We start from the raw sequence: 25,098 nt of genomic DNA, 5'->3' as shown, positions 1-25,098 counted from the left end.
ATGTTAATTCATCGGCTAAACCATTCTAAAGCTGACGAAACAGACTATATTTCATCGGCTATAGTTATTTTTTTTAATTTTTTATTACATACTTTAGCAGACGAATATCTTAAATGTTTCGTCGGCTAAACTCTCAGACTACGGTCGACGAAACATTTAAGATATTCATCGGCTAAATTCTGGGACAATAGCCGACGACGTCTTTTTCGTCGGCTAATTTCTGGGACAATAGCTGGCGACATCTTCTTGTTTCGTCGGCTAAAGTCATCACCAACGACTCTTTCCCGACGAAATCATAGCCGACGAAGGCTCATCGGCTAAGATCTTAGCCGACAAATTTTGCTAACAGGCCGACGAAACTTTTTCGTCGGCTAAAGTGCTTGTCCTGGTAGTGTATTAATGTTGTTGAGTTTATTTATTACTTTATTCAATGCATAGACTTTTGTTTCATGAAATTAAAATTACATAAGCGGAATAAATTACATGATTTCCTAAACAACATTTTAAAATTGATGAAGGAAGAAGATGGGGAGGAAAACTTTTGAAAGTTTTGGTGTGAGAAATTATAGAATGAAGATGAGTATTTATAGGAAAACTTTTGACTGTTACAGCAGAAATTATAGAGCCGTTGCAGCTAATTATGGTGGACCCTACTTCTTATTGCCTGGGTGAATTGATTGCCAAAAATTGGCAACTGGATTGACAAGGCAATTTCTGCAAAGCGGGCCCCATGATTTGCCCGGGCGAAATTTTGCCGCTGCATTCATTCTTTGGCTGAAAAGTAGCGGGTCCCACTAATTGCCTTTTCAATTAACCCACCGGTGCATTTGCTCTAATAACTATCTCAAATGGTTATCAGACAATATCTATAATGAAAGAAAAATAATGAATAAAGAATAACCGGAAGCAGCCTCTGACTATGCCTCGACTCCATGTACACTCGACCTCACTTAGACTTAGCCTGCAAACTGGGCATTTAAAACCAAAGGGCCAAGGGGAAAGTAATTTAAAACGTTAGAGTGAGTGGACGAAAAATAATCAAGTAACTGATCGGAACATAACTAACCAAACTTAATTACTTTCCCATTTTCCAATAATCAAGAAATCTGTTGCATGCAAGTGTTGATAAAACTTTCATAAAGAAAAAATCCCAAGAAAACGGACTAGCCCCGCTAGTCAAATTAACGACAAAAATAAATAATAACCTTTGCAAAAAAAAGTACCAAAATAACGGACTAGCCCCGCTAGTCAAAAACAACATTATTGGTACATAAAGACGTTTGTAAAATGAAATATCAAAAAGATGGACTAGCCCCGCTAGTCAAGTCAATAAATATTAAATAAGAAGCAGCTATAGCCATACAAGTGAGCCTCCCAGGCTCAGGTTCCTCCCAGAAAAAAGTACTCCAATACTCCCTACACTTTCACGTTATAATAACGGAGAGGGTGCAGGGCTTGCGTGATGTCGTCGACTACATCACATCACCCGAAGGCGGAAAGGGCTTGAGTAACCCCACTTAAAACGTGGAAGTCACATTGTCTCGAAAGGAGGAACAACATGCTAGCATTAGTAATATATTATCCGACAAGTATGGCATAAATAAAGAAACATAAATCTATGTGAGTTTCCCCGAAACTCATAACTAAAGCATAAGTACGATTCCCAACCATACTCAAAGAATTCAAAGAGCAAAGAAATTCATTAAATTCAATGACATGTCCCACACGTTAAAATGCTCAAAGAAATACTTAACTTAAATAATTATCATCTTTCGAAAACCAGGCAATATGCAATTCTGGATATAATCTCAAATCCGAAAATCATAAAGAATATTAAAACTCAAATACCAAATCTCTAACCCAAGCTCAAATCCATAAGTTCATTATTGAAAACATAACCAATATGTCAATCTCAAATAAATTCTATGAGCAATATGGCAATCTCAAATAAATTCCATAAATCATCGCAAAAGTTAATCAATGCATCAAAATCAAATAAATTCAAAGACCATTTCATAAGCTAAAATTACAATTTAAGCTTGGAAATTATAATAGGCAACTTATAAAATCATGCATACATATTAATTAAACCAAAATGTCCACTCACAGATTTAGGCCTAAGCCTGACGAATTCCGAATCGCCACTCAAGTGAGGTCTCCTCGAATCCTGGTACAACAACCATGCTTAGGACCAAACTTCAATTCCGGAAAATAAATACTTAAATTTAAACACCCAAAACTCTTTCGCTTAACCCACTACCCTTACTAGGGTTAAGTTTACCGGATTCACATCAAACTCCACCACAACCTTAATTCATCAATTCTAACATTCTAGAATATATACCAAGGAAATCCAATGGCCGAATTTTCATTCTAACAACCGCCAAAATTCTCCATCTTGAAAAATCTCAAACCTAACCAAAACTCCTCCAACAATTCCAAAGTTCACATCACTAAACTCCTCTCATTAAAACAATCTCAAAAACATGAAAAACTGTCCTTAAGGGGTGGCGCCACTGCTTGCTCCGCCGGCAACCGTACTCCGGTGACCTCCAATGTTTCCCAAATTTTAACACAACACTCCCCTCAACCTGCACAACAACTTCCTTAACTAGCACAAAATCCATTTCTAAGCCTAACTAGGTTAATCGAACTAAAAACTTAAATTGAGCCCTAGGACTTCAATTATACATTTCTCCCTACCAAGATCGAATTTAGCCAATTCCTTTTGAGGGATTACTAACCTTGATAAGAGTTATAAGATGAGCCAAAAATCACAAGTTTTGGTGGCCGGAGGAGGGAGCTCCGGTAAGAAGACAGTCGGCGTCTCCGACGGGATTTCCCTCCATCGGCGGCGTCAGAGACCCGGTCACCGGTCTAGGAAGAGAGAGGAGGTGACGGGGGTTCCAACTGGGCTGGAGCGGCGGTCGGTTGCTGGTCGGACGTCGACAGATGGAGCTGGGAAGTTTCCGACAGAAGTGAGGGGCTCGGGGGACTCGGGAGAGAAGGGAGAGAGAAGAGAAAAGGTTGGGCTTTTTTTTTTTTTCCAACCGGTCCACTCACTTAAACCCCAAAAATAAAGCCTACCAAAAATTTACCCCATTTTACCAACTCAAATAATTTACCCTTTAATTTGATAACTTTTTCATGCTAACTCCGATTTTAACGTATAACATGTCTACGAACTCATATTAACGTCCTCTACAACTTCCTTAAAGAAATTTTCACAAAATAGCTTTCCTACAAAAAGTCAACTATAGGGTCCTTAACAGTAAACGGTTACTCAAAGCGGTAAAAGTCAAAGTAATACCAAAAGTAAATAACCGTAATTTAATTTAAGAACCGGGAGGTGACATAAATATATAACCCAAAAATCTTCTGCCTAACCCACTACCCTTTCTAGGGTTAAGCTTATCGGATTCACGTCAAACTCCAACCTCAGCCTCAATTCATTTATTTCAATATTTTAAAACAATAATAAAGAAAATCCAACGGTCGGATTCTACCCAATTAACTGCCAAATTCACCAATCTTTCAAAACATCCAAAACCTATTCAAAACTCCTCAAAAAATTCTAAACTTCATTCCATTAAACTCCCCTTAATATTACAAATTTAAAACCATGAAAATCCCCCTAACAACGGCGCCGCCGCCGTCTGCTCCGCCGGCAGCGGTGGCCGACTCCGGCGACCCCCAATACCTACCAAATTTTAACTGCTTCATCTTCTCAACAGACTCTACAACTCTCCTAACTAGCACAAACTCTAATTCTAAGCCTAACTATGTCAATCGAACAAAAACACAACCAAGAACCCTAGAAATTCAACTTGACATTTCTCCTTACCTAGCTCAAGAGGGAGTGAATCCTTTGGAGGGATGAATGCACGAGAGGAGAGCTTCCTTTTGAGCCAAGTAGCTCCAGTTGTGGCGGCCGGAGGAGGGAGTCCTGGCGAGAGAACCACCACGGCAATCGGACTTTTCGGGCGAGATAACTCCTTCACGGCGGAGCTAGGGCGGCTCTCAACGGTCTAGGAAGAAGGCTGGGGAATAGGGAGAGGAGAGAGAGAGAGAGAGAGAGAGTGGGCTTTTCCACTATAATTTGACCCGGTCCAACTTAAAAACCCCCTTCAAAATAACACCCCAAAAATAATACCCTAATAAAACTCATCTTTTTACTAGCTAAAATTTACCATTTTTACCGGCGTCACATTTTTTTTCCCTTACGAATAATTCCTCCGAAATAATCGTCCCCCAAAACCCCTCTAGGGACCAATTAAACTATAAACTCATTGACGAAGACGGTAAAACTCATATTAATACCAAGCTAGTAAATAAGGTAAAAATTTAAGAGTCGGGATGTGACATTGGAGGTGGTCGGAAAAGGGCTGTTGGCCGGCGGGGCAGACGGCGTCACCACCTCTTTTAGGTAGTTTTTCAAGGTATTAAATTTTTTATGTTGAGAGGAGTCTAATGATGTGAAGTTTGGAATTTTTGGAGGAGTTTTGGATAGGTTTGAGATTTTTCAAAGATTGGTGAACTTGGCGATTAATGGGGTAGAATCCGGCCGTTAGATTTGTATTGTTTAAACTGTAGAAGGTTATTATAAGGCTCGCAGTGCTTGTGGTGAAGTTCAGGCCTTATCGAATTAAGAATAGAGAAGATGGGCAAGGATGAGCGGATTTAAGGCTCACTTTAAATTTTGTCTTTTTTTATAAGGGTTGAATTAGTAGTTGGGAATTTAATTATATATTTTGAACATGACGTGAGGAGGCTCGAGCTGAAGAGAGCTCGGATCGACATCAGGCTTAGGCCTAAAGTTGTGAGTGGATTTTTGTTTTAAATAATATGCATGCAAATGGTTTATTGTTGAACAATTTCTTTTGTTGGAGCATATGACGTCATTTTAATTTGACGATTTTATTTATTTTGGAGAGTTACCGAAAATGGGATTTTTCAGTGAATATATATATATATATATTTATGAGGAGAGTATGTATATAAATGCTAGCTAGCCATATGTGTCTGTCCACCTTAATGACGCAGTGAATAACCACATTATGGTGTGACGTGAGCGTTAAACGCGAGCGTAGTAGCCCTATATGAGTGTTTAATTCATATAGGGGGTATGGGCACGTATATATACACATGTCTATCAACCTTAATGGCGCAGCGAATAACCGCATTATGGTGTGACGTGAGCGTTAGACGCGAGCGTAATAGCCTTATATAAATTTCTTTAAATCCATAAAATTTATATAGGGAGTATGGACGTGTGTAAATACATACTGATTTTTATTAGAGCTTAAGAGGCTCGATATTTTATGAGTTAAAAGTTTTATCACTTGAGGCATGTATATGTTGTTCTATGGAAATTAAATTGGGAAAACATAAATATTTTTATTTGTTCATTTTATTAAATTTATTGTTGTTCACTCACTCTAACGTTTTCAAATGTTTTCCCCTGGGCCCTTCGGTTTTAAATGCTCAATATGCAGGTTAACATAGTTGAGGTCGAGTGTACATAGAGACGAGGTATAGTCAATAGTATAGCTTCTGCTCATTTATATATTTCTGTTTGTTTTCTTGCCTATTAGAGTTGCTCTGAACCTATGAATGTTGGTTGTGAGATTAATTATTTAGATTACTGAATATTTTGGGAGGCATTATGAATTTGGGGACCATGAAGGCTCTAGGAGTATAAGGTTGAAGATGGCTTTTAGAAGTCTTTGTAGGTATTTTCAAGTTAGGGTTGTCCATTTTTAAGGGAGGTTATGCCGAATTCTCGGTAAATTTTCCTTAGAGGTAGACTCCGTAGGATTTACTTCGGGTTTCAGGGTGCAATTCGAGGTGGGTCCTGACAGTTGGTATCAGAGCATTAGGTTATTAGATTTCTTCCTCTTTTTAATACTACCTCATACACTTGATCATACTTAGTGTCTATAGAGTGATGGTCCAACCGCAGCGAATCCATTAGCATTATATGTTTTAGATGCTATGTGTTGATTAGGTTTGTAAGGTAGTTGTTCTTGTCTTATTTATGGACAATTTTGTGCCATAAAAGTCCACATCTGCATCTCTAAGACTATGCCTCCGTATGCCGACCTCTTAAGTGATTATCCTGCGTTGAGTATTGAAAAGGTGTATAGATTACACCTATTTCGAGGATCATTAATTTAATATCAATAATCGTTGGAGTCGAGTTTGTGAGTTGAGGAAAACTCAAAAGCTTGATAGCATTCCTTTCATTTGTTCAACGATTGATTGGGCTAAGATAATGATGCTAGGTTGGGCATCTTGTATGGATCGATAATGTTTGAAATGTGCAAATTCATGCCTTGGAGTTTTCTATTTATGGTGGATATATATGGGGTTGTAATAGTTCAATCAGAGATCTTGGAATCAATTATGTGATTTCTAGGAGAGAAGAGTTGGAAGGAAAGTTTGAAGTAGTGGTGTATTCTATTGATGTAAAGGTTGGTTGAAGTGATGTGGTGAGGTACCCATAGTAATTCAAAGAGGTACCTATACGAGTTGTTGAGGACTCTAATTTTGAGCTTATTAGTCACGGGGATTTGTGGCTAGTAAAAAGGCTATCAATTTAGAGATGTCTTGATTGACGGCCAAATTACAGACTGCTTTGTCCGCAACGGAAGTCAGTTGGGATTATTTTGGTTAATGCTTGTTATGGCGGCACATGATCTGGCCCTTACAGCTCTAATTAAGGATATTTTCTTGTCCTTGGAATCATCCTAATAAAGAGTGTAGTTGGAACATTTTGGAGAAGTAGTTGAGGAATATCAATCTTTCTGATGACTTTGTCTATATCGTGGATTAGCTGAAGTTGGTTAAGGCGTTAAACATAATGACTCTAGGATTATTTTCCTTGAGTTGTTCGCTTTATAAAAGTCATTGGACATAGCATTATGACAAACTTGTTGTTGCGTCACAGTCAGCGAATTTTGGAAATTTAATGGTGTCACTAAATGTTTCGAACTTCAAGTAGGTTTTGAAGCGTTAAGTGACATCTGTCGATTATAGTATTTTAATCGTGGTGCCATAATGGATTCCTCTGGAATTCTATGTGTTGAAGTTTGGTCTCCGGATTTGTTGAGAGTTTTATTAAGACGATAAGTGTATTTAACTTTGAAATTTATATTAGTAAAATAGATGCGGAAGAGTCGAAGTCACTCTGACTTTAGGGCGACAGTTGGGAATGAAGCTATTTAAGTCAGATGTTTAATGCCATTGTACAAGGTGGTACAAGCTGGTCACCGAATCAACTCAATCCTTTCTTGGAGTATAGCAGTTATAAAAGGGGAATAGATTAAACGTGTTGAGAACTTCGGGAGTTTTGGTAATTCAAATCTTTAGTGTCCTTGGTTGCTAGGATGGAAAGGTGAGGAATATAGGGGTGACATGAATGTCTAGAGGGAAGTAATATATCTTGAAGTGCGTGATTGTTGGAGTTGAATAATTTGTTATTTAGAGTAGCTGAAGATGAAAAGATTGTTTGGAGAAGCGTGGATGGGTGTCCATAGTACTTTCAGCCGGTGTTGTATTGAGTTAGTCAATACAAGTCTTGAATGACATGATATTAGTGTAAAGAGTGAACGAAGTTTGTTTGCTAACGTCACCTCGTTTGCAGTTGGAGATTTACTTTGACATATCCAGTTTGAGGACTTGTTTACCCTCCACGCTAGTAACTTGGTAAATTAGATTTTAGATGGAACACGTTTTGGGCGATACATAAGTTATTTTTGTTGCAGCTTTATGTAACCGAAATGTTCCTTTCCCAAATTTTGAGATGGTGGAGTGCATGCAATATAATTTGAAGGTTAGAGATTCTGTCTGGTTCGTCAAGTTTTTGAGATAAATGAAGAATTGGTTGTTGTGTCGTAGACAGGGATCATAAATAAATCCAGTGGTGATCCTAAGTGAATCGGAGTTAGATTAAGCGACACTACAAAAAAGAATTTAGTTAGCCACCCCAAATTGCCACGGTGCAGATTTGTCGTCGCCATTGGTCCAAGTTTTGCGACGGCGCTGCGACGGCAACGCTTCCGTCGCTAAATTAAAACCATTTTGAGACGGCAACTTCATGCCGTGGTAAAATGTCAAGACCCACCCCGAATTTCACCCTAAAACCCGAAGTAAATCCTGCGGGGACCACCTCCAATGAAAATTTACCGAAAATTCGGCATAACCTCCTTTGAAAATGGACAACCATTCCTAATAATACCTGCAAACACTTCTGAAAATCCAAATCCAACCTTAAACTCCTTGAGCCTTCGTGCTCCCCAAATCACAACATCTCCCAATATATTTACTAACTTTAACAAGAAAATCTCATAACCAACAACCACAGTTCAGAACAACTTTATTTGGAAGGAAAAGGAACTAGAAATATAAAAATAAGAGGAAGCTATACTATTGACTATGCCTCTTCTCCATGTACGTCCGACCTCAACTATGCTAACCTGCAAACTGGACATTTTTAAAATGAAGGGCCTAGGGGAAACATTTGAAAACGTTAGAGTGAGTGTGTCAAGGCCCACCCCGAATTTCACCCTGAAACCTGAAGTAAATCCTGCGGGGACCACCTCCAAAGAAAGTTTACCGAAAATTCGGCATAACCTCCCTTGAAAATGGACAACCCTTCCTAATAAAACCTGCAAACACTTCTGAAAATTTAAATCCAACCTTAAACTCCTAGAGCCTTCGTGCTCTCCAAATCACAACACCACCCAAATTAATTACTAATCTAAACAAATCTCATATCCAACCTTTTGTAGGTTCAGAGCAACTCTAATAGGAAAAAATAAAACATAATAAATTAACAAGCGGAAGCTATATGATGACTATGCCTCATCTCCATATACGCCCGACCTCAACTAAGCTAACCTGCAAGCTAGGCATTTTTAAAACGAAAGGCCCAGGGGAAAACATTTGAAAACGTTAGAGTGAGTGGACAAAAATAAATTAATAAAAAATATTTATGCATTCCTATTTTAATTTCCAAAGAAATTATACTGCATGCGTCTGCTCAAAAGCGCTCGACTCAAAAACTGGCAATTTCACGACTAGCTCCGGCTAGTCACCAACTCAAATAAAATGGAGCCTCTCAGGCTAAACTATATATAGACATATATATGTATGTATTTACACTCGTCAGACTCCTTGTATGAATTCTATGAACAACTTAGGGTTCATGAACAAGCTATATGATGACTATGCCTCATCTCCATATACGCCCGACCTCAACTAAGCTAACCTGCAAGCTGGGCATTTTTAAAACGAAAGGCACAGGGGAAAACATTTGAAAACGTTAGAGTGAGTGGACAAAAATAAATTAATAAAAAATATTTATGCATTCCTATTTTATTTTCCAAAGAAATTATACTGCATGCGTCTGCTCAAAAGCGCTCGACTCAAAAACTGGCAATTTCACGACTAGCTCCGGCTAGTCACCAACTCAAATAAAATGGAGCCTCTCAGGCTAAACTATATATAGACATATATGTGTATGTATTTACACTCGTCAGACTTCTTGTATGAATTCTATGAACAACTTAGAAAAATAGAAACTCATACAAGGCTACGACGCTCACGTCGCGCCATAATAAAATTTTTCCTCATTATGACCGAAGAGGACGGTGTATATATATACGTGTAGACTCCCTATATGAAAACCTAAATAAAGTAGAAAAGAACGTAGTTTTCATATAGGGCTATGACGCTTGTGTCTAACACTCACGTCACGCCATAATGGAATTTTACCTCATTATGATGGACCAAACACGTATGGCTAGCTAGCATTTATATACATACTATACTCATAACATCCAATAAACATATCCACCGAAAATCTCATTTTCGGGAACTCTCCAAAGGAGGAAGAATTGCCAAATAACCGAGAAATCAATAAGTCTCATCAGAAGAAATAAATGATCAACAAAATAATTCATCGCATGCTTTCCGATTAAAACAAAGGTCCACTCACAACTCTAGGCATAAACCCGAAGAAATCCAAATCGCCACTCCAGCGAGGTTTCCTCGAACTCTGGCACAAATATATATAATTAATTTCCCAACTAAAAATCCAATATTTAAACAAAATAGACAAAATTAACCGAGAGCCATACTCACGCTCATCATTGCCTAACTTCGATACGATCCACACCTCAATACTAAAACCAGCAGCCTTAACTACACCCTTCCACAGATTATACGACTTTAATCCAACGGCCGGACTCTACCTTATTAATCCGCCAAAATTACCAAACTTCGTAAATTCACAAACCTATCCAAAACTCATCCAAAAATTCCATAATTCATAACAATAAATTCCCCTAAATATTCCACATTTAAAACCATAAAAATCTCCCAAACAGCTGTCACATCCCGACCCTTAAATTTTTACCTTATTTACTAGCTTGGTTATAATAAGAATTTTACCGTTTCCGTCATTGAGGTAATAGTTTAATCGGTCCCTAGAGGTGTTTTGAGGGACGATTAATTTCGGGGAATTATTCGTAGGAGAAAAATATGACGACGGTAAAAATGATAAATTTTAGCTAGTAAAAGGTAATTTTTATTCGGGTATTAATTTTTTTGGGGTGTTTTATTTTTGGAATTGGGTTGTATATAGGACTTGGACCGGGTAGGAGGCCCAAGCTTATTTCTTCTTCTTCTCTCTTTTCTTTCTTTCTTCTCTCTCTCCCCCGCCGGTTTCCTCCGCTCAGCTTGCCGCCGTCCGGCCACCGTAGGCCACCGCTCCGGTCCCGTTCGGTTGCCCTCCTACCCAGCTTCCATTCTAGGCCGGTGAAGGCTGCCCTAGCGCCGCCGTGAAGGAGTTCTCCCGCCTAGAACCTCGGGCTACCCAAAGTCCTCCTTCGCCGGAACTCCCTCCTCCGGCCACCAATCCGGGCAAGCATGGTACGGTTTTAAAGGTCTCCAACCCAGCTGCCTTGCCCTAAAAGGGCTCACTCCGGTTCGCTTCAGGTAAGGAGAAATTAGAGGTGGAAGTTCTAGGGTGTTTTAGATGTTTTTGCTCGTTTGACCTAGTTAGGCTTGGATTTTGGGTTTGTGCTAGTTAGGAAAGTTGTAGAGGGAGTGGAGAGAAAGCTACTGTTAAAATTTGGTAGGATTTGGAGGTCGCCGGAATCGACCTCCGGCCGCCGCTACCTGCGGAGCCGGCGCCGGCGCCGCCACTGTTTGGAAGATTTTTAGGGTTTTAAATTTAGAATATTAAGGGGAGTTTCTTGAAGTGAGTTATGGAATTTTTGGATGAGTTTTGGATAGGTTTATGAATTTCCGAAGTGTGGTATTTTTGGCGGTTAATTAATGTAGAATCCGGCCGTAGGATTTAAGTCGTATTTTTGGGGAGGTTGTAATTACGGCTGCCGAGTATGATATTTAAGTTCGGATCGTTTCGATTTAAGAATATCGAAGTTAGGCAATGATGAGCGTAGTTATGGCTCTCGGTTAATTTTGCCTATTTTGTTTAAATATTGGAGTTTTAGTTGGGAAATTAATTTTATATTTGTGCCAGGGTTCAAGGAAACCTCTCTGGAATGGCGATTTGGATTTCGTCGGGCTTATGCCTAGAGTTGTGAGTGGACTTTTGTTTTAAATAAAATACATGCTATAGTTCATAGATGAATAATTAATGTTGTGGAGCATTTAGACGTCATTTTATTTTGACAGTTTTATTTCTCTTGGAGAGTTACCGAAAATGGGATTTTCGGTGAATATAAATATATATTTATGAGGAGAGTATGTATAAAAATGCTAGCTAGCCCTATGTGTCTGTCCACCTTAATGGCGTAGCATATAACCCCATTATGGTGTGACGTGAGCGTTGGACGCGAGCGTAGTAGCCCTATATGAGTGTTTAATTCATATAGGGGGTATGGGCACATATTTATACACCTGTTTGTCCACCTTAATGGCGTAGTGTAGCACCGCATTAAGGCGTGACGTGAGCGTTGGACGCGAGCGTAGTAGGCCTATATAGACCCATGAATTTATATAGGGAGTATGGACGTGTGTAAATACATACATATATTATAGAGCCTGAGAGGCTCGACATTTATGAGATAAAAGTTTTATCGCTTGCAGCATGCATTCGATTTTCCTTGGAAATTGATTTGGGAAAACATAAATATTTTATTCGTTAATTTATTTTTGTCCACTCACTCTAACGTGTTTCAAATGTTTTCCCCTAGGCTCTTCGTTTTAAAAATGCCCAGTTTGCAGGATTGCATAGTTGAGGTCGGGCGTACATGGAGATGAGGCATAGTCATCATATAGCTTCCGCTTGTTAATTTATTATGTTTCCTTTCTTCCTGTTAAAGTTGCTCTGAACTTAATAATGGTTGGATATAAGATTTGTTTGGATTAGTAAATAATTTGGGTGGTGTGGTGATTTGGGGAGCACGGAGGCTCCAGGAGTTTAAGGTTGGATTTAAATTTTCAGAAGTGTTTGCAGGTATTATTAGGAAGGGTTGTCCATTTTTAAGGGAGGTTATGCCGATTTTTCGGTAAATTTTCTTTGGAGGTGGTCCCCGCACGACATACTCTGGGTTTCAGGGTGAAATTTGGGGTGGGTCGTGTTTTCCTTGGAGGTGGTCCCCGCACGCCAACTCCGGCGACCTCCAAATCCTACCAAATTTTAACAGTAGCTTCGTCTCCACTCCCTCTACAACTTTCCTAACTAGCACAAACCCAAAATCTAAGCCTAGCTATGCCAATCGAACGGAAACATCAAAAACGCCCTAGAACTTCCACCTCAAATTTCTCCTTACTTGAAGCGAACTGGAGTGAGTCCTTTTAGGGCAAGGCGGCTGGGTTGGAGACCTTCAAAACTGTACATGGCTTGCCCAGATTGGTGGCCGGAGGAGGGAGCTCCGGCGATGGAACCACCAAGGCAGTCGAGCCTTTCGAGGGAGAGAACTCCTTCACGGCGGAGCTAGGGCGGCTCTCACCGGCCAAGAATGAAAGCTGGGTCGGAGGCCGATCGAACGGGAACGGTGCGGCGGTGGTTGGTGGCCGGACGGCGGCGGGAGGACGGCCGAAAAGTCGGGCAGCGGGTGGACTCGGGGGAGAGGAAGAACCTGGAAGAAAAAGAGAGAAGGGAGAAATGGGTTTTGGGCCTCCACCCAAACCGGTCCAACACCACACTTATACCTAACTCCAAAAATAAAACACCCCGAAAAAATAATACCCGAATAAAAATTACCTTTTACTAGCTAAAATTCACCATTTTTGCCGTCGTCAAATTTTTCTCCTACTAATAATCCTCCGAGCATAACCGTCCCCGAAACCCCTCTAGGGACCAATTAAACCACAACCTCAATGACGGAAACGATAAAATTCTTATTATAACCGAGCTAGTAAATAAGGTAAAAATTTAAGGGTCGGGATGTGACAGAGTGGACAAAAGTAAGTTTAACAAAAACGAGCAGCAAAAATCTTTATGCTTTCCCAATTTGATTTCTATAGAAATTATGCTGCATGCGACAACTCAAAAGCTCTCAACTTATAAACTGGCAAATACATGACTAGCTCCGGCTAGTCTCCAAAGCTTTATAAAATAGAGCCGCTCAGGCTAAAATACAAATATATATGTATGTATCTACACTCGTCCATACTCCTTATATGAATTCTTATGAAAATATAAGAAAAATAGAAGTTCATACAAGGCTACTACGCTTGCGTCCAACGCTCACGTCACACCTTAATGCGGTGCTACACTATGCCATTAAGGTGGAGAGACGGGTGTATAAATATGTGCCCATACCCCCTATATGAATTAGACACTCATATAGGGCTACTACGCTCGCGTCCAACGCTCAGGTCACACCATAATACGGTTATATACTACGCCATTAAGGTGGACAGACACATATGGCTAGCTAGCATTTATATACATACTCTTCTCATAAATATCCTTATACATGTCCACCGAAAATCTCATTTTCGGTAACTCTCCAAAATAATGAAAATTGCCAATTACAAAAGAAGCTATAAACGTATGGCTCCACCGAAAAATCTCATTTTCCGTAACTTTTCAAATAGCTAAGTTAACAAATAAAATATGAATAATCACTTCCGAAAATACTTTGTAGAAAATCAATCGTAAACGGAAATTATTCCACAAATTAAGGATCAACAATATAAAAATGAACCATCATCAAATATGAGGTCATCACATGCATTTAATTTAAAACAAACGTCCACTCACAACTTTAGGCATATGCCCGACGAAATCCAATTTGGCACTCAAGTGAGATCTCCTCAAATCCTGGCACAAAAACCATGCTTAGGACCACACTTCGATTTCAGAATAAATAATTTAAATATATAACTCAAAACTCTTCCGCCTAACCCACTACGCTTTCTAGGGTTAAGCTTATCGGATTCACGCCAAATTCCAACCACAACCTTTTTTCATTTATTTCAACATTCTAAAACAATAATAAGGAAAATCCAACGATCGGATTCTACCCCATTAACCGCCAAATTCACCGATCTTTCAAAAATCCAAAACCTATTCAAAACTCGTCCCAAAATTCCAAACTTCACATCATTAAACTCCCCTTAATATATCACAATTAAAACCATAAAAATCCCCTAAACAGCGGCACCGTCGCCGGCGACCTCCAATGCCTACCAAATTTTGACAGCAGCTTCCTCTCAACCCCCTATACAACTTTCCTAACTAGCACAAACACCAATTCCAAGCCTAACTAGGACAATCGAACAAAAAATCATAAAAAGCCCTAGAACTTCCACTCGCCGGTTCTCCTCACCTGAAGCAAACTGGACTGAGTCCTCCTAGGGCAAGGCAACTGGGTTGAAGGCCTTCAAAACCATGTAAAGCTTGCCCGGATTGGTAGCCTGAGGAGGAAGTTCCGGCGACAGAACACCACGAATCACCGGAGCTCTCAGCACGATAACTCCCTCACGGTGGCACTAGGGTGGCTCTCACCGGTCCAGGAAGAAGGCTGGGTCGACGGCCGACCGTTTGGGACCGGAGCGGCGGCCTACGGTGGCCGGACGGTGGCGGATAGCTGCTTGGAGAGAGGGAGGGAATCGGGAGAAAGAGAGGAAAAAGAGGGAGAGAGAAAGAGTTGGGCCTTCTCCTTCCAACCGGTCTTAACCCACCAAAATAAACCCACCGCAAAAATTAAGACCCCAAAAATAAGACCCTAATAAAAATTACCTTTTATTAGCTAAAATTTACCATTTTTACCGTCGTCACATATTTCTCCTACGAATAATTCCACCCAAATAGTCGTCCCCCAATACCCCTTTAGGGACCAATTAAACCATAAATTCATTGACGGAGACAGTAAAATTCTTATTAATACCTAGCTAGTAAATAAGGAAAAAATTTAAGGGTTGGAATGTGACAATTCTCCCCTCCTTATAAAAATTTCGTCCTCGAAATTTACATACCTGACAATCAAAGAGATAGGGATACTGCAACCTCATTTGCTCCTCTTATTCCCAAGTAGCCATCTTGTCAAGACCCACCCCGAATTTAACCCTAAATCCCGGAGTAAATCCTGCGGGGACCACCTCCAAGGAAGATATTACCGAAAATTCGGCATAATCTCCCTTGAAAATGGACAACCCTTCCTAAAGAAAACCTGCAAACACTCCTAAAAATTCTCAATCCAACCTTAACTTTTGGAGCCTACGTGCTCCCCAAATACAACCACCACCAATAACAATAAAAAGATCAACTTCCAGATAATCACATAATTATCCCACTAAAATAACATACATTTTTCCTTGAAATATTCTAAAATGTAATCAATCCTTCGCCCACAATCGAAAATAATATTATACAATATCCCCAAGGGAAAATCAGAGCTACTAGACACTAGAGGAAGCAAGAAAAACACTGGTAGGTTAAATAGATAACCTACTAATGAAAGGTGGTGGAAATGCGGGTGACTATGCCTCATCTCCTTCTAGATCCAACCCGAACTCTGCAGACTGGGCATTTTAAAAAGAAGGGCCCAAGGGAAGACATTTGAAACCGTTAAAGTGAGTGGACAAAAAGTAAATTTAAAAAGAAATAATTCTTTATGCTTTCCCAATTTAACTTTTGTGGAAAAACAATTAACGACATGCAACAAGCTCAAAAGCTTTTAAAAATTTACCAAATTTACCGAAACGTGACTAGTCGCGCTAGTCACCAACACTTCATACAAAATAGAGCCTCTCACGCTAAAATAAAATATGTATGTATTACACTCATCATATCTCTTATATGAAACAACAAAGACAAATAGAAAATTCACGCAAGGCTACGACGCTTGCGTCTAACGCTCACGTCGCACCATAATGGCATTTTACCTCATTATGGTGGAAAAAACGGTGTATAAATATATACGCGCATATCCCCTATATAAATTATTATATTTATTATATTTATATAGGGCTACGACGATTGCGTCTAACGCTCACGTCGCACCATAATGGAATTTTACCTCAGTATAGTGGAAAAACACGTATAGCTAGCTAGCATTCCTTCATATGCATATTATTCTCATAAACATCCAAATATGGATATATATATATATATACTCACCAAAATTCTCAATTTCGGTTATTCTCTAACAACATAAATCATCTCGCATGCACATTATTTAAAACAAAAGTCCACTCACAAATTAGGCCTAAGCCTGATGTCGATCTGGGGCCTCATCTTCTCGAGCCTCCTCACGACCTGTTCTAAATATAATATTAATTTTCCGGCCGAAATTCCAATATTTACACAAAATAGGCAAAAATTAACTGAGAGCCCTAAACACGCTCATCATTGCCTAACTTCGAAATGGTCCACACCTCAACCCTAGAACCAGCAGCCGTAACTACACCTTCCCACAGTTTAAACAACTTTAATCCAACGGCCAGATTCTACATTAATTAACCGCCAAAAATACCAAACTTCGGAAATTCACAAACTAACCAAAACTCCTCCAAAAATTCCATAATTCACATCAATAAACTCCCCTTGATATTCCACACCTAAAACCATTAAAATCTCCCAAACAGCAGCGGCCGGAGGCCGATTCCGGCGACCTCCAATGCCCACCAAATTTTAACAGAATCTTCCTCTCAACTCTCTCTACAACTTTCCTAACTAGCACAAACACCAATTCCAAGCTTAACTATGTCAATCGAGCAAAAACAACACAAAAAACCCTAGAGCTTCCACTCACCGGTTCTCCTCACCTGAAGCAAACTAGACCGAGTCCTTCTAGGGCAAAGCAATTGGGTTGGAGACCTTCAAAACCATATAAGGCTTGCTCGGATTGGTGGCCAGAGGAGGAAGTTTCTGCGAAGGAGAGCTTTGGACAGCCGGAGGTTCCAGGCATCGTTTCTCTCTCACGGCAGCGCTAGGGAGGCGGTGGTTGGTGGTCGGACGGCGGCGGTGGTTGGTGGTCGGACGGCGGCGAACTGAGTGGAAGAAAATCCGGCAGGGAAGAGGACTCGGGGGAGGGAAAACGGGAGAGAAGAGAGAGAAGTGAGGGGAGTGATGTGGGCTTTTCCAACAGGTCCAAACCTTATGCAACCCAACTCCATAAATTTACACCCCAAAATAATACCGTAATAAAAAAAATTATCTTTTTACTAGCTAAATTTTACCATTTTTACCGTCGTCATATTTTCCTCCTACGAATAATTCTCCGTAAATAACCGTCCCCCAAACCCCTCTAGGAACCAATTAAACTATAAATTCATTGACGGAAACGGTAAAATTCTTATTATAACCAAGCTAGTAAATAAGATAAAAATTTAAGGGTCGGGATGTGACACTTCTCTACTTGATGACTCCTCCACAAACTTTAACAAGAGGAAAAAGATTTGCTTCTAAGCACTTACTTCTTTTGGTCAAGAATCTGAACCGGCTCCTCATCATAGGTCAAAACTTTCTTCAAATTAATCGGCTGCTCTTGCAACGCATGAGAGAGATCGACATCAAACTAAACGATACATGAAGTGAGCCAAAACTAACCGATACATGAAACACATTATGTATCTTGGGTAACTCTGGAGGCAAAACTAACCGATACGCAAGTGAGCCAACTCGTTTTATAATCTCATAAAGACCAATAAATCTTGGACCAAGCTTTCCACGTTACTAAAACGTACAACCTTTTTTTCAAGGAGAAGATTTCAAGAACACCCAAACACCTACTTGAACTTCAAGGTCCTTCTTGCGGACATCTGCATAACTCTTCTGCCTACTTTGAGCTGCTTTGAGTCCATCTCTGACTACTTTAATCTTTTATTTGCATCTTGAAATATTTTAAATCTCCTCAAAGACTCAGTTTTTCGTTGAGCTACCACTAACGTTTACACGTAAGTGGGTTCAATGATACCTGATCTAGAGTACGAGTACCCGTAGGTATGCACACTCTTTCCTAAGCAATGGAAACAGCTAACCCAATCACTTCTAATGATGAGACACTTCGCAGAGTCTTTCGCGGAGTCAAAGTTCTCGCAAGTCCACAAGACAATCTTGCTCTGCCTAAGTGACCAGTCCACCAACAAATGATAACCTCGAATCTCGAAATGACATTATGTAAAGATCAATACTACCTCACTTAGGTCTCTCCACCAAAACTATTACATTACCCTTTTGCGAACCACAAACTAGCAGCTTATGGGAATTCAAACTCTTTCCTGATTTTGCTATCTCCACTATTCTCTTTACCCTAAACCAGAAGATAATCGGAAACATGACTATCATGAGGAAACTGGACATTCCTCCTTGCTCGCCATAAACAAAACTGACTAATAATGCCCACGAACAAAAATTAGCACAGTCAATTCATGATGCTAAACTTGATGTTGAAATCCACATAAATAGAGCACATTCCTTAATCATTGACAGAATTACATCTCCAGCCATGCTACTTATTCGGGTGCAATCGCGACCCCAAGTGCAACAATTAAAAGCGCACGGCTCACTCTAGCCGTTCCACAAGAATGATTCTAAATGCCAAAACTTTGGACCCGACAAACCCACTTCTTTTTCTACCTCTAATAACAATTAATCTAATAGCAGTATACGATCTGAAAAATCAGATATGTTCAAGTCTCCTACACCTCCCAAGGCCACGGCTTCCCACCAAAAAGATTCTTCAAAAACCGAGCTTGTAATAACATGCAACCAACAAAAGCAAAGATAAATTTTTATACAAGACCCACTACTACACCTTGTGGTTCACCAACCAACGAAAACCATGAATTCAAGCAAGAATCAAAACTCATGGCTAAGCTCAGCTCAAGCTCCAGAAGAAATAACTTAAAGCACACAAAAGACAAGTCCTCTACTTCGAGCTCAAAAGCTCCACAAATCTCCGATAATCCGCCAGAACCCGTTTCGAAATCGCACTAGAAACCTCAACTAATCATCCTGACACCAATGGATGAACGCACAACCAAATAGCGAAGACCTCCCAAATCAAACTTGGATCAATGAGTGGTCCCACCACAATACGATCCCGAGAAGAGACGTTGATCAACCTATCAATATCTACTACTCACAATATTAAAACTCTTAATAAACTTGACTCTAGACGCTTCTTGAGTCAACAGGGGAAAACCTTCTCCCATAATGCTACATCAAGAAATATACCTACAACGACACAAACCATCTAATCAACATCACCATGCAACTCTCAAACTACCACATAGGATTTACGGCACCAAGATTCCTCGCTTAAATGAACTCCAGCTCACTTGGGATCACCACTGGATTTATTCCGGATCATGACTACGACACAACTACCAATTTATCATTTACCTCAAAACTTCGAAAAAATAAGCAGAATCTCTAACCTTCAAAGGGTAATGTTGAATTCGCATTCCATAATTTCAAGCTCTGAGGATGCTACCCAAAAACTACAGTAGGAATAATTTATATATTCCCACACACACCACAACAAAAACTCTGCTCCATCTCACCGAATTAGAAATAAGGTGAGTGAACAGATCCTCCCAGTGATGTGTCGTAGCTAGTCACCAAGTGCTAACGAAGTGATGTCAATAAACCAACTTCGATCACAAATTCAAGACTTATCTCAACTACCCGGAACGACACTGCTTAAAAAAAAGAAAAATTACTTTGGACACCCACGGACTCTTGCTCCATGATCCAGTGGGCTTTATTCCACTGCTACCACACAACTACTATGGAATACCCATATTCCCATGGCAACGCGTAATAAATTCACCAGGTGTTGTCGTAAAACCAGAGCGACCATAACCATCCCACTCTTACTCTACCATTACTTTTCAGTTCCATTTAAATTTATCATCTTTCCAAAACACTCAACAAAACTGGAAACCCAACTTCAACATCTAGAATTCCGAAAGAATCTATAATGGCCCCACGATTAAAATAATATAACCGACATCTCACTTCATGATTCCAAACTTGCTTGAAACTCAAACCATTTAGTGCCACCATTCAATTTCTAAAATTTCCCGATTGTGGCACAACAAGAAGTTGTCACAACGCACTGACCAATGACTTTTGTAAAATCAACAATCTAAGTCATTATACTTAGTGCTTTAACCGACTTCAGCTAACCCACATTAGAGACTCAAATCATCAGAAATCTTATTATTCAACGACTACTATTATCCATCATTCCAAAAGATATTACCACCACCATCTTAATAAAATGCTCAAAGGATAAAACCTTATCCATAATTAGAATTGTAGGAACCAGGATATGTACTGACATAACCAGCATTATCCCAAATGTTCCCAACTGCTTTCTGTTGCAGATAAAAAAAATAGCCAACAAATTGGCTTTAAATAATGACTTATCTAAATTGACATTTAGCTTTATATGTAGCAATGCCTTACAACCCAATCACTAGCCACAAATGCCACGTGACTAAATTGCTCAAGCTTAGGGTCCTCAACAACTCGTAAAGGTACCCCTTGGAATTACTATGGGTACCTCCCACATCACTTCAACCAACCTTTACCTCAAAAGAATACACCACTATTTCAAACTTTGCTTCCAACTCTTTTATCCCAGAAATCACATAACTCGATACCACGATTTTCCATCGGACTACTACCACTTCACACTTGCCCACTATAATTAGTGAACTCCAAGGCTTCAATGAAACATTTCACCTTCTACTAATTTGCACGAGATCGATGCTCACCCTAGCATCTTAATCATAACCTAATCAATCATTGGTCAAATGGAAGGAATGCTGCCACGCATATGAGTTCCCAACTGGAGTTCCCAACTCGCAATTGAACTCTTAACAATTTATGATATCAACTCAATAACCCGTGGAAAAGGCATAAACCATACACCTTTTCATTACTCAAAGCATAATGATTACCCAAGAGGTCGGTGTATGGAGGCATAGTCTTAAAGATATAGACATTTATGGCACAATATTGTCCATAAATAAGACAAGAATGACTACCTCACAAACCTAATCAACACATAGCATCTAAAGCATATAATGCTAATGGATACGCCACGGTCGGACCATCACTCTATAGACACTAAGCATGACCAAGAATATGAGGTAGTACTAAAAAGAGAAAGGAATCGAGCAACCTAGTGCTTTGATACCAACTGTCAAGACCCACCCCGAATTTCACCCTGAAAACCCGAAGTAAATCCTGTGGGGACCATCTCCAAGGAAAATTTACCGAAAATTCACCGAAAATTCGGCATAACCTCCTTGAAAATGGACAACCCTTCCTAATAATACCTGCAAACACTTCTAAAAATCCAAATCCAACCTTAAACTCCTGGAGCCTTCGTGCTCCCCAAATGACAACATCTCCCAATATATTTACTAACTTTAACAAGAAAATCTCATAATTAACAACCACAGTTCAGAGCAACTCTATTTGAAAAGAACGGAACAAGAAATATAAAAATGAGCAGAAGCTATACTATTGACTATGTCTCTTCTCCATGTATGTCCGACCTCAACTATACTAACCTGCAAACTGGGCATTTTTAAAACGAAGGGCCTAGGGGAAAAGATTTGAAAACGTTAGAGTGAGTGGACAAAAGTAAGTTGAACAAAAACGAGCAGCAAAAATCTTTATGCTTTCCCAATTTGATTTCCATAGAAATTATGCTGCATGCGACAGCTCAAAAGCTCTCAACTCATAAACTGGCAAATACATGACTAGCTCCGGCTAGTCTCCAAAGCTTTATAAAATAGAGCCTCTCAGGCTAAAATACAAATATATATGTATGTATCTACACTTTTCCATACTCCTTGTATGAATTCTTATGAAAATATAAGAAAAATAGCAGTTCATACAAGGCTACTACACTTGCGTCCAACGCTCACGTGATGCCTTAATGCCGTGCTACACTACGCCATTAAGGTGGACTGACGGGTGTATAAATATATGCCCATACCCCCTATATAATTAGACACTCATATAGGGCTACTACGCTCGCGTCCAACGCTCAAGTCACACCATAATGCGGTTATATACTACGCCATTAAGGTGGACAGACACATATGGCTAGCTAGCATTTTCAGTAACTCTCCATAATAATGAAAATTGCCAATTACAAAAGAAGCTATAAACGTATGGCTCTACCGAAAAATCCCATTTTCGGTAACTTTTCAAATAGCAAAGTTAACAAATAAAATATGAATAATCACTTCCGAAAATACTTTGTAGAAAATCAATCGTAAACGGAAATTATTCCACAAATTAAGGATCAACAATATAAAAATGAACCATCATTAAATATGAGGCCATCACATGCATTTAATTTAAAACAAACGTCCACTCACAACTTTAGGCATAAGTGAGGTCTCCTCAAATCCTGGTACAAAAACCATGCTTAGGACCACACTTCAATTGCAGAATAAATAATACTTAAATATATAACTCAAAACTATTCCGTTTAACCCACTAACCTTTCTAGGGTTAAGCTTATCGGATTCACGCCAAATTCCAACCACAGCCTTATTTCCTTTATTTCAACATTCTAAAACAATAATAAGGAAAATCCAACGGTCGTATTCTACCCTATTAACCGCCAAATTCACCAATCTTTCAAAAATCCAAAACCTATTCAAAACTCCTCCAAAAATTCCAAACTTCAGACCAATAAACTCCCCTTAATATAACATATTTAAAACCATGAAAATCCCCCTAACAGCGGCGGCCGACGGCAGACTCCGGCGACCTCTAATGCCTATCAAATTTTAAAAACATCTTCCTCTCAACCCACTCTACAACTTTCCTAACTAGCACAAAGTCTAATTTCGAGTTTAACTAGGTCAATCGAACAAAAACACACAATGAGACCTAGAATTTCTAACACCAAAATCTCCTTACCTAGATCAAGAGGGAGTGAAACCTCTTGGGGGATTACTGCACGGGAGGAGAGCTTCCAAAAGATCCAAGCACCTCCGGCAATGGCAGCCGGAGGAGGGAGTTCCGGCGAAGGGAGCACTACGAGCAGTCGGAGTTTCGGGCCCAATATCTCTCTCATAGCGGCGCTAGAGAGGCAGCCACTGGCCCAGGAAGGAAGAAGAGATGGTGGCCGATCGTTTGGGACCAGTGCGGCGACCTGCGGTTGCCGGACGGCGGCGGACGGTTGGGTTGAAGTTTCGGCAAGGAGAGAGCTCGGGGAGGGAGTCAGGAGAGAGAAGAAGAAAGGGAAGAGAGAGAGAAAAGGGTTTGGGCTTCCAAATCGGTTCCAACCCCAAATAAAACCCAACTCTAAAAATAAAACACCCCAACAAAAATAATACCATACTAAAAATTACATTTTTACTAGCTAAAGTTTACCCGTTTTACCGTCATCAAATATTTCTTCTTCAAATATTTCCACCGAAATAATCGTCCCTCGAAACCCCTCTAGGGACTATTTAAAACTATAAACTCATTGACGAAGATGGTAAAACTCTTATTTATACCAAGCTAGTAAATAAGGTAAAAATTTAAGAGTCGGGATGTGACAGGGACTACCCACACTATTCTGAGGAATAGGCTGTTATTTACGGACTTTATGCCTCACGTATCCTCAGTGACGACCATGATTAGTTCCTTGCCTATAATTCAAGGCAGAGGCAATGTGCAGTTCTTGTTGCCAAGTGGCACAATGATACATGTCACTGACGCGCTTTACGCGCCTAAGGCTAATTGAACATTGCTATCATTTAGTGACATTCGTGCCAACGGATTTCACCTGAAAACGTTCGAAGAGAATGAACAAGAGTTTTTGTTTATTACCTCTAATGATTGCAGCTGTAAACACATCTTAGAGAAGCTCAAGAGTCAATCAAGTGGGTTGTATCTGACAACCATCAAGATTATTGAATCCTATGCTGTTTCTCGCAGTTTTTGCGACTCTGACTCTTACAAGCTTTGGCATGACCGTTTGGGACATCCCGAACGCGACTTGATGATCCGAATTCTCAAAAATTCACATGGACATCTATTTTTCCGAGCACTGAAGCATGTTGGAGCTCCTCCTTCCACCGAAATAGGTGATGCAGCCGTGCATGATGCACCTGCCATAGGCTCAGCCTCCAAGGCCATTGCCGAGACTCCAAATGCCTCTATGGCTATCTCTAATGCTCACCGCTCGTTTTGCAAGGTTTGTTCACTAGCCAAATTGAATGCAAGACCATCTTTTGCTAGTGATTCTAAACAAAACATTCCATTTCTACAAAGATTCCAAGGTGATATTTGTGGACTTATCAAACCAGAGTGCGGACCATTTCGATATTTCATGGTTCTGGTTGACGCATCAACACGTTGGTCACATGTTGCTTTGGTATCCACAAGAAATGCTGCATTTGCTAAACTCCTAGCTCAAATTATTAAGCTCTAGGCTCACCACCCTGATCATTCAATCAAGTCTATTCGATTGGACAATGCTGGAGAGTTTACGTCTAAGTCACGTCTAAGTCACGTCTAAGTCTTTTGACGACTATTGCATGTCTATCGAGATTGAAGTAGAACATCCCGTACCCCATGTGCATTCACAAAACGGTCTTGCAGAAGCTACAATTAAGGTTACAATTGATTGCACAGGC

General features: G+C 39.9%; 1 protein-coding gene across 1 annotated transcript in view; it reads left to right on the top strand.

Moving 5' to 3' along the window:
* The window catches only part of LOC101295293 ((+)-neomenthol dehydrogenase-like), a 78,223-nt gene extending 53,330 nt beyond the window's left edge, over nucleotides 1-24,893 (top strand). Inside the window, exon 6 of the mRNA XM_004309673.1 lies at nucleotides 24,305-24,893. Coding sequence (XP_004309721.1) covers nucleotides 24,305-24,893 — 589 coding nt within the window. The remainder of the gene's footprint in view (nucleotides 1-24,304) is intronic.
* Nucleotides 24,894-25,098: the final 205 nt, after the last annotated feature.

Source organism: Fragaria vesca, unplaced genomic scaffold, assembly GCF_000184155.1.
Source record: "Fragaria vesca subsp. vesca unplaced genomic scaffold, FraVesHawaii_1.0 scf0513028, whole genome shotgun sequence".
In the NCBI taxonomy this organism is placed as follows: Eukaryota; Viridiplantae; Streptophyta; class Magnoliopsida; order Rosales; family Rosaceae; genus Fragaria; species Fragaria vesca.
Note: the sequence above shows the minus strand (reverse complement) of the source record. Positions and strands in the feature narration are given on the sequence as shown.